The sequence below is a fragment of the Oncorhynchus masou genome, chromosome 25 (genome assembly GCF_036934945.1).
Source record: "Oncorhynchus masou masou isolate Uvic2021 chromosome 25, UVic_Omas_1.1, whole genome shotgun sequence".
NCBI lineage: Eukaryota > Metazoa > Chordata > Actinopteri > Salmoniformes > Salmonidae > Oncorhynchus > Oncorhynchus masou.
The window spans coordinates 46629350-46645141 of NC_088236.1; the positions used below are offsets into that span (position 1 = coordinate 46629350).

Here is a 15792-nt window from a genome sequence, read left to right on the forward strand (position 1 = left end):
AACAGCTGTGTGCAAAGGAGAAAGACGAGGACCTACAATTCACCGGTGGCGTGGTAATTAGGTCCTACTTTTAACTCAATGACATTTGACTATTTGATTTCACCCACACAGAACACGCTATTCTAGTTCAACCGAACAAAATAACCAACATGCAGTGGATTTCAATTCACAACATGGGCTGACTGTAGCTAGGTTTCCATCCAATTTGTGACAGCTTTTTTCATGCGAATATTCAAAAATCTGCCTAAAACAATATGCGCATTTTCCCACCAGAGATTTGTTTCCATCAAACTGACTTTCGCGATTTCAAATATTTTTCAACTCTACTGATGGTTGTCATAATACCGTTGCGTTATATAGCAAATGTGCCCAATCTGGTCTTTACACATGTGCTCTATCAGGCCAACAGCTCGCAGAACAGTGCTGGTAGGCTACATTATGAGAGTATTGTGGATCAACGATATTATGTGTATTTGTCAAACGGCAGGCAAGCATCGATGATCATGTCACCAGAAAATGACCCTCGTGCATCACCTTGCACATTCACCACCCTGTGAAATGCATCAATGTATTTCATCTGTAGCCTAAAAACTGCTTACTTTCCCGAGTCATAGTGGGAGGACCACACAACATAATCATCATCGCATGACTCCAAGTGTACTTCGATATGATGGTTATGATATCAATATTTGCGCAAAGGCGTTTCCACCACCATTTCTCGCCTAATTAATTTTACCGACACAAAAAGATCCCACCATGTCGAATGACAATTGTCAGCATTTATAAACTTGTACCGGCGTTGTTTCAATCAGCCCGGGCGCTAAGTTTTCTCATCAGGTAATTCATGGGGATGAAAGGGTTGGATGGAAACGTAGTTAGTGATTGACAGCTGACACCATTTACCAGGTTGACATCCAACCTTTTTATGCGAGTAAAGTTCATGTCGGATTTTTAAAAAAAAATGTATTTTTGTCAGGCCTGATGGAAACCACATTTTCCGGTAAACTTTCCAAATGTCTAGCGTATTTTTTTCGTCGACAAATTTTGTTGTTGGTAAAAATGAATTATGATAGAAATGTCATTGGAAACGCTCTTATGCACACATTAATATAGGCCAATCACCATCCTATCAAAGTAAACTTGGAGATACGTGATGACATGTTGTGTGGTCCTCCCACTATGTGTCGGGAAAACATCCAGTTTATGACAAATTAAAATTGATGAACTTCACAGGGTGGTGAAAGTGCAAGGTGATGAGCTTGATGCTTCTTTCCAATAAATATCGAGGGTCTTATTCTGGTGCCATGACAAATAAAAATAATATGGCTCTTTTGTCCATAAGATTTGAGAATTTTTCAAAAACCTGAAACAGCTTTTCCCTGCAATCTAGCCATAATCACTCTGCTTAATTCTGTCAAAATGTGTCCATTTTTCTGCATACCTCCGTATCCTCATGACTGGTGGAAATTAGTTTTATTCAGTACATTTTATGTATTGCTTGCTTTTCTAAAGTCTACCAACCTTACTAGCTACTCGAATTTAATTTCATTGATAGCCTGAAAGGGCTTCTTGGTAGCTGCTTTTAGCAACGCTAGTATTCACACACTAGATTTGCAAGCAAATTACATGGTAAAAAAAAACGGAATAATCCGCTGGAACCAAAAGTTAAGTACAATTATATTTCAGTTTACTCTGTCAATTGTCTGGAGGCTTTATCTTTTTGCAGGGGGGAATAAAATAAAACATCTAATGGAACATATAATTAAACAGAATTTCCTAACGTGGGTCTGTTGTAGACCCATGCAGTTACTCAGCAAGGTCAGTTCCTCTGCTTACCTCATGGCAAAATAAAAGTCCCCCACAACTAATAGCTTTTTTTGGTGTTGCAGGTATGACACATGTGAATCATTTTAATTTTGACATAAGCAGAGAGGAAGTGGTTATACAAATCACATTTTTTTTTTAATGGTATTGTCCCATACATCGTAAACAACTCGGTGTCCTTTTCCAACAATGCAGGGTTAAAAAAATAGAAATAGTGGCACGAGGAATAAAGACAATGAAAAACGAGTAAAAAATAACATTGCTATATACAGGGAGCATATATATACAAGGACTTACAAACAGACCCACGTTCGGAAAGTCTTTAATTTATTTTCTATTAGATGTTTTTCTTTTTTTTGTTGCAAGCTACTTCCTAGCGATGCTAGTGTGTAAATACTAGCATTTCTAAAAGCAGCTAGCTTCTTGGTAGCTAGTTATGAGGTTAGGAAATAGGTTCCCAATCTGGGCTAACTTAAGCCAACTTCATAAAATTGCTAGGTGGCTAGTAGTATTACAGCGAAACAAGCAAAAAAAGTTCATATGTATAAAACATTTTTTACAGGACATCTGAGGGGGCATGTGTGCATGAGAATGTGAACATCACTATGTCCTCTGTAATATAGGTAATCGCGTGTTGGAAGCAGCAGCCCACTCATAGTGCAGACATGGCTGGTGGTAAAGGCCGTGGTATAGCTGCCTTCAGCTTCAACATCGAATCCCTGGGCCTCAGCAGGGGGAATATGCCTCAGACCAGAGAGGGGCCCAACAAGCTGTATCCAGTGAGTAGTACTATACTGACTGCATTTACCGGGCTTATGGTCTCTGTTTCCTGGACCAGTAAGTGACATTGTCTTGGGAGGAATGGGCTTTATTATACATTTACGTCATTTAGCACAGTGTTTCCCAACTCCAGTCCTCCAGTACCACCAATAGCACACATTTCAGTTGGAGCCCCAGAAAAAGTCTCATCATTCAACTGATTCTCATGATTCAACTGCTTGATGATTTGTTATGTTGAGTCAAGTGTGCTTGATGGGGGTTACTGGAGGACTAGAGTTGCGAGACACTGATTTAGCAGACGCTCTTATCCAGGGGGACTTACAGGAGCAATTAGGGTTAAGTGCCTTGCTCAAGGGCACGTCAGCAGTTATTTTCCCCATTCAGGATGTGGAGTTCAAGCCTGTGCCCTTGAAAGAGGGAGAAGATGAGGACTACATGCTAGCCCTGAAACAGGAGATAAGGGGAACCATGAGACTACTACCCCACAACATCAAGCCTCTGTCTGGCAAAGGAGGTGAGAGCGTGCATTATCAGCAATGGTGAGTGTATCTCATCATCCATTAAAACAATGGCATGAGGTGAGGTAATGTAACACCCAGGAAATTAGCCATTTAACCATTCCTTATCTGGAGACAGAGAAGCTGATCTAGGAGAGAATATTGAGTTAGAAATTCCTGGCCTGACTAAGCTTGGATTTAGAGCACATTATTTTCTGGGGTAAGATGATGTATCCGTATCAAGTGCCGCCTTACCATAGCTTATTGATGTATAGTGGAATTGACTGCTTTATCTGTATGTTTGAGTTCACTTGGTCATATGCTTAATGTACTACGGGAGAAATAAGTATTTAAGAGATATTTCCAGCAGATACAAAATGTGCTTGCTGACTTAATTGAGTGTTTAGTTTGTGTGAATATCCATGCATAACCTTTAATGTTTACATATCAAATAGATGTGGAAAGATACAAGGAGAGGTATCAGAGGCAAAACATGTTGGATGAGGAGTGGACTCCAGGTAATTGGTCAATTTGGTCATTATTAGATTAAAGTCCCCATGCAGTCTTTTTTTTTAATTGTATTTTAAAATCATCACTGTGTCTGATAAATCACGATGTAGGTTTATTTCATGATAACTTAATTATATATTTTGTCATTTATTTCCCTTAGCCGCCTTTTGCTATTGAACTGTTCAGTCTGATCGTTTGGGCGAGTTGATAGTTTAAAAATATTTACATACAGTGCTGATTGGCAGCTGGGATTTTCTAGAGCAGGGTTCTCCAAACCTGTTCCTGGAGTGCTATCGTACTGTAGGTTTACACTCCAACCCTCATCTAGCGTACCTGATTCTAATAATTAGCTAGTTTAAAAGCTGAATCAGGTTAGTTACAACTGGGAGGGTAGTGCTCCAGAGGATACATATGCAAATAAAAGATGACTGGTCATTGGTCAGAATTATCAGATCAGATTGATCTGTGGGCCAAAAACTGTTTTTATTCAAAAAGCTCTTGCATTGGCCTCCCGGGTGGCGCAGTGGTCTAGGGAACTGCATCGCAGCGCTAGCTGTGCCACCAGAGACTCTGGGTTTGCACCCAGGCTTTGTCGCACCCGGCTGCGACTGGGAGGTCCATGGGGCGAAGCACAATTGGCCTAGCATCGTCCGGGTTCGGGAGGGTTTGGCCGGTAGGGATATCCTTGTCTCATCGCGCACCAGTGACTCTTGTGGTGGGCCGGGCACAGTGCATGCTAGCCAAGGTAACCCGGTGCACGGTGTTCCCTTCCTTCGGGTTGGATGCGCGCTGTGTTAAGAAGCGGCTTGGCTGGGTTGTGTTTCAGAGGACGCATGGCTTTCGACCTTCTTCTCTCCCAAGCCCTTACGGGAGTTGTAGCGATGAGGCAAGATAGTAATTACTAACAATTGGATACCACGAAATTGGGGAGAAAAGGGGGTAAGAAAAATAAAAAAATAGCTCTTGCACTAAAAGGGCATTATCAACATTTTCACAATTTCAGTGTTATTTCAACCTCATTGTGGAAATGAATATCGTAAACAAAACCTGAGTCTGATTCCCAATATTATTAATTTTATTTTAATATAACTTCTCACTTGTTTGTCATTACAGACTGGCAGCTTTTTCCAAAAGAGCTGATGCCTCAAAAGAAAAAGTTGAATGTAAAACTAGGTACTTAAAGTGTGTAGTGATAATCAAACAATTTTTTTTTATTACAATTATGTCATTATGATTTAGCTAATATCTATATTTCCTAATGAACGTAATATTAGTAGGCGCAAAGAAGAAACCCATAAAGGTGTCAAGCAAAGAAAAAGCAGATGTTCTCAGTAAATTAGATGTAAGTCACTTTCACCTTTATTCCTCTCACTTCTTATAAATTTATTTATTATTTTAAAACAAGCAATTTCTGGAGGGGTTGGGAGTATCTGTACATTCAGATTTGACATTCTAATAGCCTGATAACATTGACTTGAATAATGATTTAAAAAATGAACATGCCCATCATATGTTTTATGTGTGAAAGCTGTTTGTTTGTCTGGATAATCATACAAAATGGCTATTTCTTCAGGAACTTGAAAAGAAAGATGATGTAAAGTCAGATGAGGAGAAAGAAGAAAAGAAAACTACAGAGGAAGGAGAGGAGGAAGAAATTGAAGGAGAGGAGTTGGAGGAGGAGGAATTGGAAGAGGTAACCCCCCCCCCCCCACACACACACACCCCCGACTTCCCCTAGTTGTAATATAAAGACAAATTTGGATCTAAATCATCCTTAGTAGTTAACTTCTATCATACAATGTATTGTACTTCAAGCTGTTCGCTGACACACTTCCATACAATCAACTTGGTATTGAGACATCTCCGATGATAAATGACACGTGTATGTAATGTCTGAAGGTCACAATACGCAATATACACGGGACAAAAATAGAAACGGAACAATGCAACAATTTCAAAAATGTTAGTTACAGTTCATATAAGGAAATCAGTCAATTGAAATAAATGAATTAGGCCCTAATCTATGCATTTCACATGACTGGGAATACAGATATGTATGTGTATCAGAGACCACCATTTGCCTAATGTCGTGTGGCACATCTCCTTCACATAGACTTGATCAGGCTGATGATTGTGGCAGGTGGAATTTTTGTCCCACTCCTCTTCAATAGCTGTGCGAAGTTGCTGGACATTTTTTTATTTTTTTATTTGACTAGGCAAGTCAGTTAAGAACAAATTCTTATTTTCAATGACGGCCTAGGAACAGTGGGTTAACTGCCTGTTCAGGGGCAGAACGACAGATTTGTACCTGGTCAGCTCGGGGATTCGAACTTGCAACCTTTCGGTTACTAGTCCAACGCTCTAACCACTAGGCTACCCTGCCGCCCCGATTGGTGGGAACTGGAACACGCTGTCGTACACATTAATCCACAGTATCCCAAACATGCACCATGGTTGACATGTCCGGTGAGCATGCAGGCCATGGAAGGATTGAGACATTTTCAGCTTCCAGGAATTGTGTACAGATCCTTGCGACATGGGGCCTTGCATTATCACGCTGAAACATGAGGTGATGGCGGCGAATGAATAGCATGACAGTAGGCCTTGGGATCTCGTCACGGTATCTCTGTATATTCAAATTTCCATAGATAAAATGCAATTGTGTTCATTGTCCGTAGCTTATGCCTGCCCAAACCATTACGCCACCATGAGGCATTATGTTACAATTTTGACATCAGCAAACTGTTCGCCTGCACAATGCCATACACACTGTGCCATCTGCCCGGTACAGTTGAAACCGGGATTCATCCGTGAACAACACACTTCTCCAGCATGCCCAGTGGCCATTGAAGGTGAGCATTTGCCCACTGAAGTCGGTTACGACACCGATCTGCAGTTGGGTCAAGACCCTGGTGAGGACAATGAACACGCAGATGAGCTTCCCTGAGACAGTTTCTGCAGAAATGATTAGGTTCTGCAAACCCACAGTTTTTTATCAGCTGTCAGGGTGGCTGGTCTCAGAAGAAGCCGGATGTGAAGTTCCTGGACTGGTGTGGTTAAAGTCTGCTGTTGTGTGGACATACTGACAAAATCTCTGAAATCAACATTAAATTCTCTAGCAACAGCTCTGGTGGATATTCCTGCAGTCAGCATGCCAACTGCAAGCTCCCTCAACTTTAGACATCTGTGGCATTGTTGTTTTACAAAACTGCACATTTTAGTGGCCTTTTATTGTCCCCAGCACAACTTGTTTTAGTTTATTAATTTGACCACACAACTTAAAAGCCATACATGCGCATGAGTAAAATCATCAAGGTTAACAAAGTCTGGGACTTATTTCCACTGTGTCCTCTCGAGACAAGATGGCTAGGCAAGATCAGACACGGTTGAACACAGTATGGCGGCGAGATGATGATGATAATAAAACATAAAAACGAAGAACATCTCTCATTGTGGTTACATCGTAGGGTACATATAAATGGGCACAGAAGAAATCAAACTGTTTTTTACTTTATTTTTTAAAGCTGCCAAGAGATTACGTTGTTTTTATGGGTAGAGGCAACTCATTCCATTCTGAGGCGCCAGTATACAAGAAAGTACTTTTCCCAGCATTACTCCTGAACCTGTATACTATAAGCACACATTACTAACACCTGATCTGGTGCATCCCTAACATGGAGAAAGTAATCAGTCATATCTGGGTGCAGAACTGTAAATATTCCTGTAAACCAAACACTGTCTAAACTGGGACACTTTAGCATCAACAAGCAGCCAGTTGAGTTCCTGAAAGCAGCTACTGCCCATGTGAGTATGTGGACTCGCCTTCAACAGACTTTCAGCATGTTTATAGGGAAGGACAATTAACAAGCACAGCACTTAAAAAAATGACTGGCTGAGAGAAATTAAAAGATTGTGGGGGCTGTTTTGTTAGACTTCAGTGCAGCTTTTGACATCATCAATCATAGTCTGCTGCTGGAAAAACAGCCACCCTCGAAGCAGCGTAACCCATCACTCCATAAAAGCCGCAGCCCTTGCAGAGCAAGCTGAACAACTACTCCAAGTCTCAGAGTGGGTGACGTTTGAAACGTTATTAGTGCGCACCCCGCTAACTAGCTAGCCATTTCACATCAGTGACACAATTTCCCTAGTTATAAGATATTCATGTTAGCAGGCAATATTAACTAAATATGCAGGTTTAAAAATATACTTGTGTATTGATGTTTACGTTTAGGTACACATTGGTGCAACTACAGTGCTTTTTTTCACAAATACGGTTAAATCACCTGTTTGGCGAAGTAGGCTGTGATTCGATGAAAAATTAACAGGCACTGCATTGATTATATGCAACACAGGACACGCTAGATAAACTAGTAATATCATCAACCATGTGTAGTTAACTAGTGATTATGTTAAGATTGCTTGTTTAATGCTAGCTAGCAACTTACCTTGGCTTCTTGCTGCCCTCACGTAACAGGTACTCAGTTAATCATTAGCTTGACAACACAATTTCGAGATCTTGATAGGGCGGTATGTAACACACCCCCAACAAAATCTGCTTGGTTTTGAGAAGGCAGATATCCATCCTGCAAGACCATCTCCAGATCGATTACATTCGATCTGATGTTATAAGCAATGTCCAATCTTACCAAAGTGCACGTAATGATCATGCTGTTTAATCAGCTTCTTGATATGCCACACCTGTCAGGTGGATGGATTATCTTGGCAAAGGGTAAATTCTCACTAACAGTGATGTAAACAAATTTGTCCACAAAAAGAGAGAAATAAGCATTTTATGCATATGGAATATTTCTGGGATCTTTTATTTCAGCTCATGAAACATGGGACCAACACTTTACATGTTGCGTTTTATGTTTTTGTTCAGTATAAATGACAAATGTAATAGCTCCAGTACCTATGCACATAGCACCCTTACTAAAAACGATTGCAGTCCAATTGCAAAATGCTGAAAATATTGCACCCAAAATAAGTTGTTTACAGTAATGTGTAACTGCAATTACAGTATCCAAAATACCAGCCGACTACAGTTAAAATGGCAATCTTGTTTTTTTAAGGGCATTCACACACCAATGGGGAATGTCACAATTAACACTTGCCTTTTTGTAGGAAAATGACTACATTGCCAGCTACTTTGAAGATGGTGATGATTTTGGTGCCGGCAGTGATGAGAACATGGATGAAGGAGCCACATATTAAGCTCAACTGTATGGATGTTATCTCAAGAGCATACAGTATTTAAAAAGCCAGAAGAATGTTGACTGTCACTCTTCCAAATGCATTTCCCCCTGCAAATCATGATTTATTGTTTACCAAATAGCTGTTGGCTATATGACTAACACTGTCAAGTTCACATTTTGTTTGAACCTACATTTACAATGTGAGAATCATCAAGATGTGCTTGTGTGATTTGAAGTGAGTGAATTTAAATACTGTAAGTGGCTCTTTTGTAAATAAGTGTATAAACAAATTAAACAAACATGCAAAGTCTGAGCATCAATAATTTATTCAAAATATACTAATTTTTCAGCCTTTTGTAGTGTCCCACAAGTTGAAGGCACATACTGTTTGTTACATGATTTTATGAAATGGACATGAGGAAAAGGAACTAGAATATAGCTAGCTAGTTTTTGGGAATATTGTGCATTTCCTGTTTTGTCACCATGCCCTAAGTAGAAATATAGTTTTTGTGAGTCAAAATGCTGTTCTCCCTAGACAGGCAAAAAATATACAAGCAATGTTCAAGATTTGTAACACATTTTAGACAATACTGAAAGTATAAGACCAATATTCCTCAAATTACTGTCATTGATAAGTGGCAGGAATCAGTACTTTTCTGACCAGGAAAATAACCCTCACTTTAGACAGACAGGGTCATTGACATGTCCAACTCTGACATCAACCCATTAAAGTTGAAACCTCATATGGTAACGTAGGGGTTAAGGGGTAGGGACATCCCAAGGATCCCAGATAGCACAAACCCTTTAGACAGCATTACAGAAACAGTTCCAACAGCTGACAAAGGGGACAATAAGCAGTTTGGGTACCTCTGTGCAACAAAAAGAAAAAGTGCTTTAAAAACTTTTTAAAAACATACATACTGTATGTCCACGGAAAATTATTCCCCTCCATTTTCCAATGGATTATGTTCCCCATAAAGTTATTCTCAGAGAAATTGTACCATATTGAACTGCTCAGAAATATCTCCCACTCCTTAAGTGTGACTCACCCTCACTACGTTTTCTCTTTCTTGGGGCCAAGGTGGTCATCCACATCATTGTGTCCATGTGAGTCTGGTTTAGGTACGTTTCCAGCGTGAGGTCTTGAGTTGGGCCCTCCATTGATTGCCACAGGCTCAGGCATCTGGGCAATCTGCATGCCATTCGGATTGGCCAATGGCGTGGTGGTGTGATGGCTCACGTCCACCTTCATCAGCACCTCGTAATACAGCAGGTAGAACACTGGTGTGACGATGCCAACCACCACCATGATGGCCACCGCCATCCACCACCTCATGCCCCAGTCTGCCCCATGGTAGGGGTCCTTCCTGAGGATAGGCTTGAAGTCAGGCTCCCCCAGTAATAAGGGCTGCTGGAGGGTCAGGGAGGAGACCACCTCGTTCAGGCTGCTTCTGGAGGTGCCAGTGGACTTGACCAGCAGCTCAATGTCCTTGTCCTTCTCCTGTAGGAAGCTGCCCACACTGTCTGTGGATGAGGAGGAGGAGTCTGTGCAAGTCTCTGTGGAGATGGGGGGCTGGTGGATGCGTCGGTGGCTTGTGTGGGAAGCAGATTTGAGAGGAGCAGTGTTGTGGGTCTCTGTCAGCACACTGAAACGTTTCACAGGGATCTTGATGGATCTCAGCGCAAAGAAGTCCTGCTCTGTCAACAGGTTGTTGGCCCTCTTGATGTCTGCTACCTATGATACACAGACAGATACATAACAAAGGAGTTGACTTTACTTATGTGTTGCAAAAAAGTAGTGAGAAGTCAAAGCTACATGTCCGGTCTGTCTGAAAGGGCTTGTCATTAGAGAGTAAGACCGGGATTAAGGTTGACTTACTGAGCAGTGGTACTGCAGGGAGAAGCTATTCAGAGTGTCCCCTTCTTTAATGTCTCGGACCAGGTGGACAATGTCGTCTGACTTCTCCCTGGAGGTGCTCCTCCGGTCCCGGCCTCGGGTGCGCAGCTCATAGCTCTCTCCATCCTCCTCAGCAAGATCGTTCTCAGCGCTGTTCCCAAATAGGTAAGCATGTCCTCCATTGGCAGGCTGCATCGTCGTGGCTGACTGGAAACCATAGTGCTGGCTTCTCCCAGTCATTTTTCACTTCAAAGAGAGGAGCGAGACATTGTTATTGAAAGCTATACAACAGCTTCAGTTACAAGTTTCAGATGCATTACCAAAGTATATTATATCAGCTTGTTTTTTTAAGGTACACCTAGCTAGTTAGCCTACATTCATTTACATTCAATATAGACAAGATCTTACATTTACTATTGCACATTTTGAAGTATGTATCTTGCATGTGAAGCACAGAGCATTCGGTCCAACTCTTCCAGTTGAATGATCCTCATAGGGGTGATTAAAGTCCATCAGTCTTGTAGGTTTAGTCAGTGGTACTGACTGATAAGATTGATGCCTGGGAGACTGCAGTGTACTGAAGCTCCTTGTTTATATAACGTTGGCATGTGTTTGCATTTGACAATCAGAGAGGGACATAAGCTGCTGATGTGACAGCTTTTTGTCAGATAACATCTAGATAAACTTTGGCTAACGTTCAGAGGGCTAAAGCACAGAACAATGAGACATTTCACAGGACGTATAAATGTGAAGCATCCATTCTGCCTTTCCACTCACTACCAAATATGGCAGTGAGAGGAAGCCCATTGGCCGGCAGTGGGAGAAAATGGAACAAATTCTCAATGAAACATTTAATCTCAATAGTTTTCTGTTCCCAAAACTAAAATATGTGCTGAACAGAGTGGACAAAGTTTTGTAGACTGTACCCTTTGCCAAAGTTTTTTTTTTTTTAATTTTTATTGCGTTGTTTAGGAGTGCAAAGGCAATTTGAGTCATTGCCACTTCAAAGTAGGAGTTCCCTAACGGAAATATGCAAATGTTTACTAGAACGCGCCAATAGGATCACGCTAGCTTGTGCTTGGTTCTGCCCACTATGACTAATTTGTTCCCATTGGAAACGACAGGCTGTGGCCTAACTTAGTTATAAAAGATCTTTGGCTAAAGTTTAAGCAGAAGTCACAGTTAGCTAACTAGCTAAGTTAATAACCATCAATACAAAATAACAATACAAAAGTAAATTCACTATCACTCATATACTGACCAAAAGATAAACGCAACCATGTCAGAGACTGCTAATTTGGATTTCACATGACGGCACAGGTGCAGCCATGGGTGGGCATAGGCCCACCCACTAGGCAGCCAGGCCCAGTCAATTAGAATTTGTTCTTCCCTACAAAAGAGCTCTATTAAAGAAAGAAATACTCCTGAGCCCGATCCCGCAGGTGAAGAAGCCAGATTGTGGAGGCCCTGGGCTGGCGGTTGTACTGCCAAATTCTCAAACTACATTGAGGCAGCTTATGGTAGAGAAATGAACATTACATTTTCTGGCAACAACTCTGGTGGACATTCCTGCAGTCAGCATGACAATTGCACGCTCCCTCTACTTGAGATATCTGTGGTGTTGTGTGACGAAACTGCACATTTTAGAGTGGCCTTTTGTCCCCAGCACAAGCAAGGTACACCTGATGGCGCAAGTGCTGTTCCTTAACAGATGCCACGGGCTAGGCCCTATGATTGGGTCCAATTAGTTTGGCCCCTATCATAGTAGAACCTATTGAGCGTAATTGAAAACATTAATTGATAGGAATAACTATATAAAAAATAATAGCCCTATCTATGGTATTTAAAGTGTTAGGCCTAGGCACCTACAAATTATACTTTTTCTTCTGAAAATGAACAAGTGCAAGTGTCCACAATTGGAGAAATTTGATAATTTTGAGGTAATTCTAATGAACGTGATCTGCAGCAATCACTGTGCCAACCAGGGGCTGTTATGCTATAGGAACACATTTGAGAAATTTCTTAGTGAACATTTCAGAATTAAACTAATGGGAAGAGACAAATTACGGTACATCTCAATCTACACATGATTCTAACAATAAACTTGAATCCCAAACGTAATTGTCACTTTTCTTTATGGTAAACCTCAGGTCATTTTGAGCATGCACTTCTAGGCCTATCGAAATAGCTGGGTGTAAGGACAACGGTTCGCTGGGTGGAGCTGTCCGCTACTCCTGTCGAGCTCCTCGAGGCAAATGCGATTAAGATTAGCACATTTCGCCTTCCCTCGACATGCGGGGAGTCCGCATAGCAGTTTTGTTTAGACAGTAGTGAGGCTGATCGACATGGCTGCGTATGTTCTTTCTCTCAGCGAACCCTTAAGCAGTCAGATGGATTGAACAAAAAACGATTGCACTACACCGTTTTGTACACAGAGGAAATACCGTTAGTTATTTGCCATATTCCGTCACGAGTGTGATGCTTTATGTGTGGTTGTTTGCTGGCGGGTACCGAGAGCTGTCAAGAGCACCCCAAGAATTGGAGTAGGCTTTGAGTATCAAGATGCATTCATTGACCAATAACTGCACATTTTAGAGTGGCCTTTTGTCCCCAGCACAAGGTACACCTGTGTAATGATCATGCTGTTTAAATCAGCTTCTTGATATCAGGTGGATCGATTATCTTGGCACTAACAGGGACGTAAACTTTTGTCCGTATGGAACAGTTATGTGATATTTTATTTCAGCTCATGAAACCAGCACTAAGTTACATGTTGCGTTTTTGTTCAGTATTATAATGCAAATGCATAACGTTACGGAACATGGAGGTAAACGCTAGCTAGCTCTTTGGCTAACCTTAAACTAGCTCTCTGAGAACCCAAGTGGGGTATACCCAGTTTACAGCAGTCCTCCCTAACGTCTAATAAAGTTTACCGTCTATTTGAATGGGCTATCCCATCCATATGTAACCTAACACGTTAGCTATCTGCGGGAAAACAACTTGGCAGCTCGCTAGGTACGTACATTGTGCTCACCACGCCAGTTAACTACATTAGTAAAACGCAATCAAACACTTTGTTGTCCCAACTGACTGAAGCAGCTGCCAGATAGCTACGTTAGGTAGGTTTCTAGTTAGCTAACTATTAGTTAGCTAGCTTTCCTGTCAAGCTAACGTAGAGCTAGCTTTACCTACCATCTGTACCCTAAGTGTCTTAGCTATCTATAGTGCATTCGCGATTATTGTTGCTGGAACAAGTCCGTGTTCATTTTTGCAAATTATAAGCGAAGAAACACCCAGACTTTACCTGAAAACATGAGCACTTTTCCGTCGACGACCTAAGCCACATCCATTCTTCCCCCGGTTTACTGGCGTTGGTTTGTTTAGCTACGCCACGTCAACAGAATACTAACGTGATGACGTCCGTGGATGGGAACTCCAATTCTTTTGCATTGACCATTAGATGTTGTCGTCCCTAGTTACCAAATTCACAAAGTCATAAACCCAAATCAAATTTTATTTGTCACATACACATGGTTAGCAGATGTTAATGCGAGTGTAGCAAATGCTTGTGCTTCTAGTTCCGACAATGCAGTAATCATTTAACATTTACATTTAAGTAATCTAGCTAACAATTCCAAAACTACTACAAATTATACACATAAGTGTAACAGGGATAAATAATATGTACATAAAGATATTTAATGAGTGATGGTACAAAACAGCATAGCCAAGATGCATAAAGATAGGTACAGAGCGGCATAGCCAAGATGCATGGTATCGAGTACAGTATATACATATGAGATGAGTATGTAAACAAAGTGGCATAGTTTAAAGTGGCTAGTGATACATGTATTACATAAAGATGCAGTAGATGATATAGAGTACAGTATATAAGTATACATATGAGATAAATAATGTAGGGTATGTAAACATTATATTAAGTAGCATTGTTTAAAGTGGCTAGTGATGTATTTTACATCAATTCCCATTATTAAAGTGGCTGGAGTTGAGTCAGTGTGTTGGCAGCAGCCACTCAATGTTATTGGTTGCTGTTTAACAGTCTGATGGCCTACTCAATGTTATTGGTTGCTGTTTAACAGTCTGATGGCCTTGAGATAGAAGCTGTTTTTCAGTCTCTCGGTCCCAGCTTTGATGCACCTGTACTGACCTCGCCGTCTGGACGATAGCGGGGTGAACAGGCAGTGGCTCGGGTGGTTGTTGTCCTTGATGATCTTTATGGCCTTCCTGTGACATCGGGTGGTGTAGGTGTCCTGGAGGGCAGGTAGTTTGCCCCCGGTGATGCGTTGTGCAGACCTCACTACCCTCTGGAGAGCCTTACGGTTGTGGGTGGAGCAGTTGCCGTACCAGGCGGTGATACAGCCCGACAGGATGCTCTCGATTGTGCATCTGTCTTCTTAAAAAGTGATTTTAACCCTAACCCTAACCTTAACTGTAACCTAAACCACACTGATAACGTTATGCCTAACCCAAAACTCAAATTAAAAAGCACATTTTTGTTTTCATACATTTTTACGATATATCCCATTTGAATTTGTGGCTGTGGTAACTAGTTAAAACCACTAGATGGCGCAAGTGCTGTTCCTTATCAGATGCCACGGGCTAGGCCCTATGATTGGGTCCAATTAGTTTGGCCCCTATCATCGTAGAACCTATTGAGCGTAATTGAAAACATTAATTGATAGGGCTATTATTTTTCTTATAGTTATTCCTATCTATGGTATTTAAAGTGTTAGGCCTAGGCACCTACAAATTATACTTAACTATTTTTCTTCTGAAAATGAACAAGTGCAAGTGTCCACAATTGGAGAAATTTGATAATTTTGAGGTAATTCTAATGAACGTGATCTGCAGCAATCACTGTGCCAACTAGGGGCTGTTATGCTATAGGAACACATTTGAGAAGTTTCTTAGTGAACATTTCAGAATTAAATTAATAGGAAGAGACAAATTACGGTACATCTCAATCTACACATGATTCTAACAATAAACTTGAATCCCAAACGTAATTGTCACTTTTCTTTATGGTAAACCTCAGGTCATTTTGAGCATGCACTTCTAGGCCTATCGA

At 41.1% G+C, this 15792-nt stretch overlaps 2 protein-coding genes across 2 annotated transcripts; one reads left to right on the forward strand and one right to left on the reverse strand.

Annotated features, from left to right (window-relative positions):
* The first annotated feature begins 9 nt into the window (after positions 1-9).
* Positions 10-9099, forward strand: polr3g (polymerase (RNA) III (DNA directed) polypeptide G). Its single transcript, XM_064937879.1, has 8 exons — positions 10-53; positions 2448-2603; positions 2989-3118; positions 3557-3619; positions 4725-4784; positions 4886-4953; positions 5185-5304; positions 8736-9099. The coding sequence occupies exons 2-8, from the start codon at positions 2490-2492 to the stop codon at positions 8823-8825; spliced, it is 645 nt and encodes a 214-aa protein (XP_064793951.1). The 5' UTR covers positions 10-53; positions 2448-2489; the 3' UTR covers positions 8826-9099.
* Positions 9100-9116: 17 nt separating this feature from the next.
* Positions 9117-14097, reverse strand: LOC135514405 (lysM and putative peptidoglycan-binding domain-containing protein 3-like). Its single transcript, XM_064937878.1, has 3 exons — positions 14008-14097; positions 10686-10949; positions 9117-10541 (listed from the first exon to the last, which is right to left on the reverse strand). The coding sequence occupies exons 2-3, from the start codon at positions 10941-10943 to the stop codon at positions 9861-9863; spliced, it is 939 nt and encodes a 312-aa protein (XP_064793950.1). The 5' UTR covers positions 10944-10949; positions 14008-14097; the 3' UTR covers positions 9117-9860.
* Between the last annotated feature and the right edge of the window lie 1695 nt (positions 14098-15792).

What these genes read in the sequence shown, in the direction of transcription:
- polr3g (XM_064937879.1), top strand. Translation starts at nt 2,490, where the DNA reads ATGGCTGGTGGTAAAGGCCGTGGTATAGCTGCCTTCAGCTTCAACATC. An exon ending in GGCCCAACAAGCTGTATCCA is followed by an intron (nt 2,604 to 2,988) that starts GTGAGTAGTACT and finishes TTCCCCATTCAG; the next exon opens with GATGTGGAGTTCAAGCCTGT. An exon ending in GGATGAGGAGTGGACTCCAG is followed by an intron (nt 3,620 to 4,724) that starts GTAATTGGTCAA and finishes TTGTCATTACAG; the next exon opens with ACTGGCAGCTTTTTCCAAAA.
- LOC135514405 (XM_064937878.1), bottom strand. Translation starts at nt 10,943, where the DNA reads ATGACTGGGAGAAGCCAGCACTATGGTTTCCAGTCAGCCACGACGATG. An exon ending in CCCTGCAGTACCACTGCTCA is followed by an intron (nt 10,542 to 10,685) that starts GTAAGTCAACCT and finishes TGTGTATCATAG; the next exon opens with GTAGCAGACATCAAGAGGGC.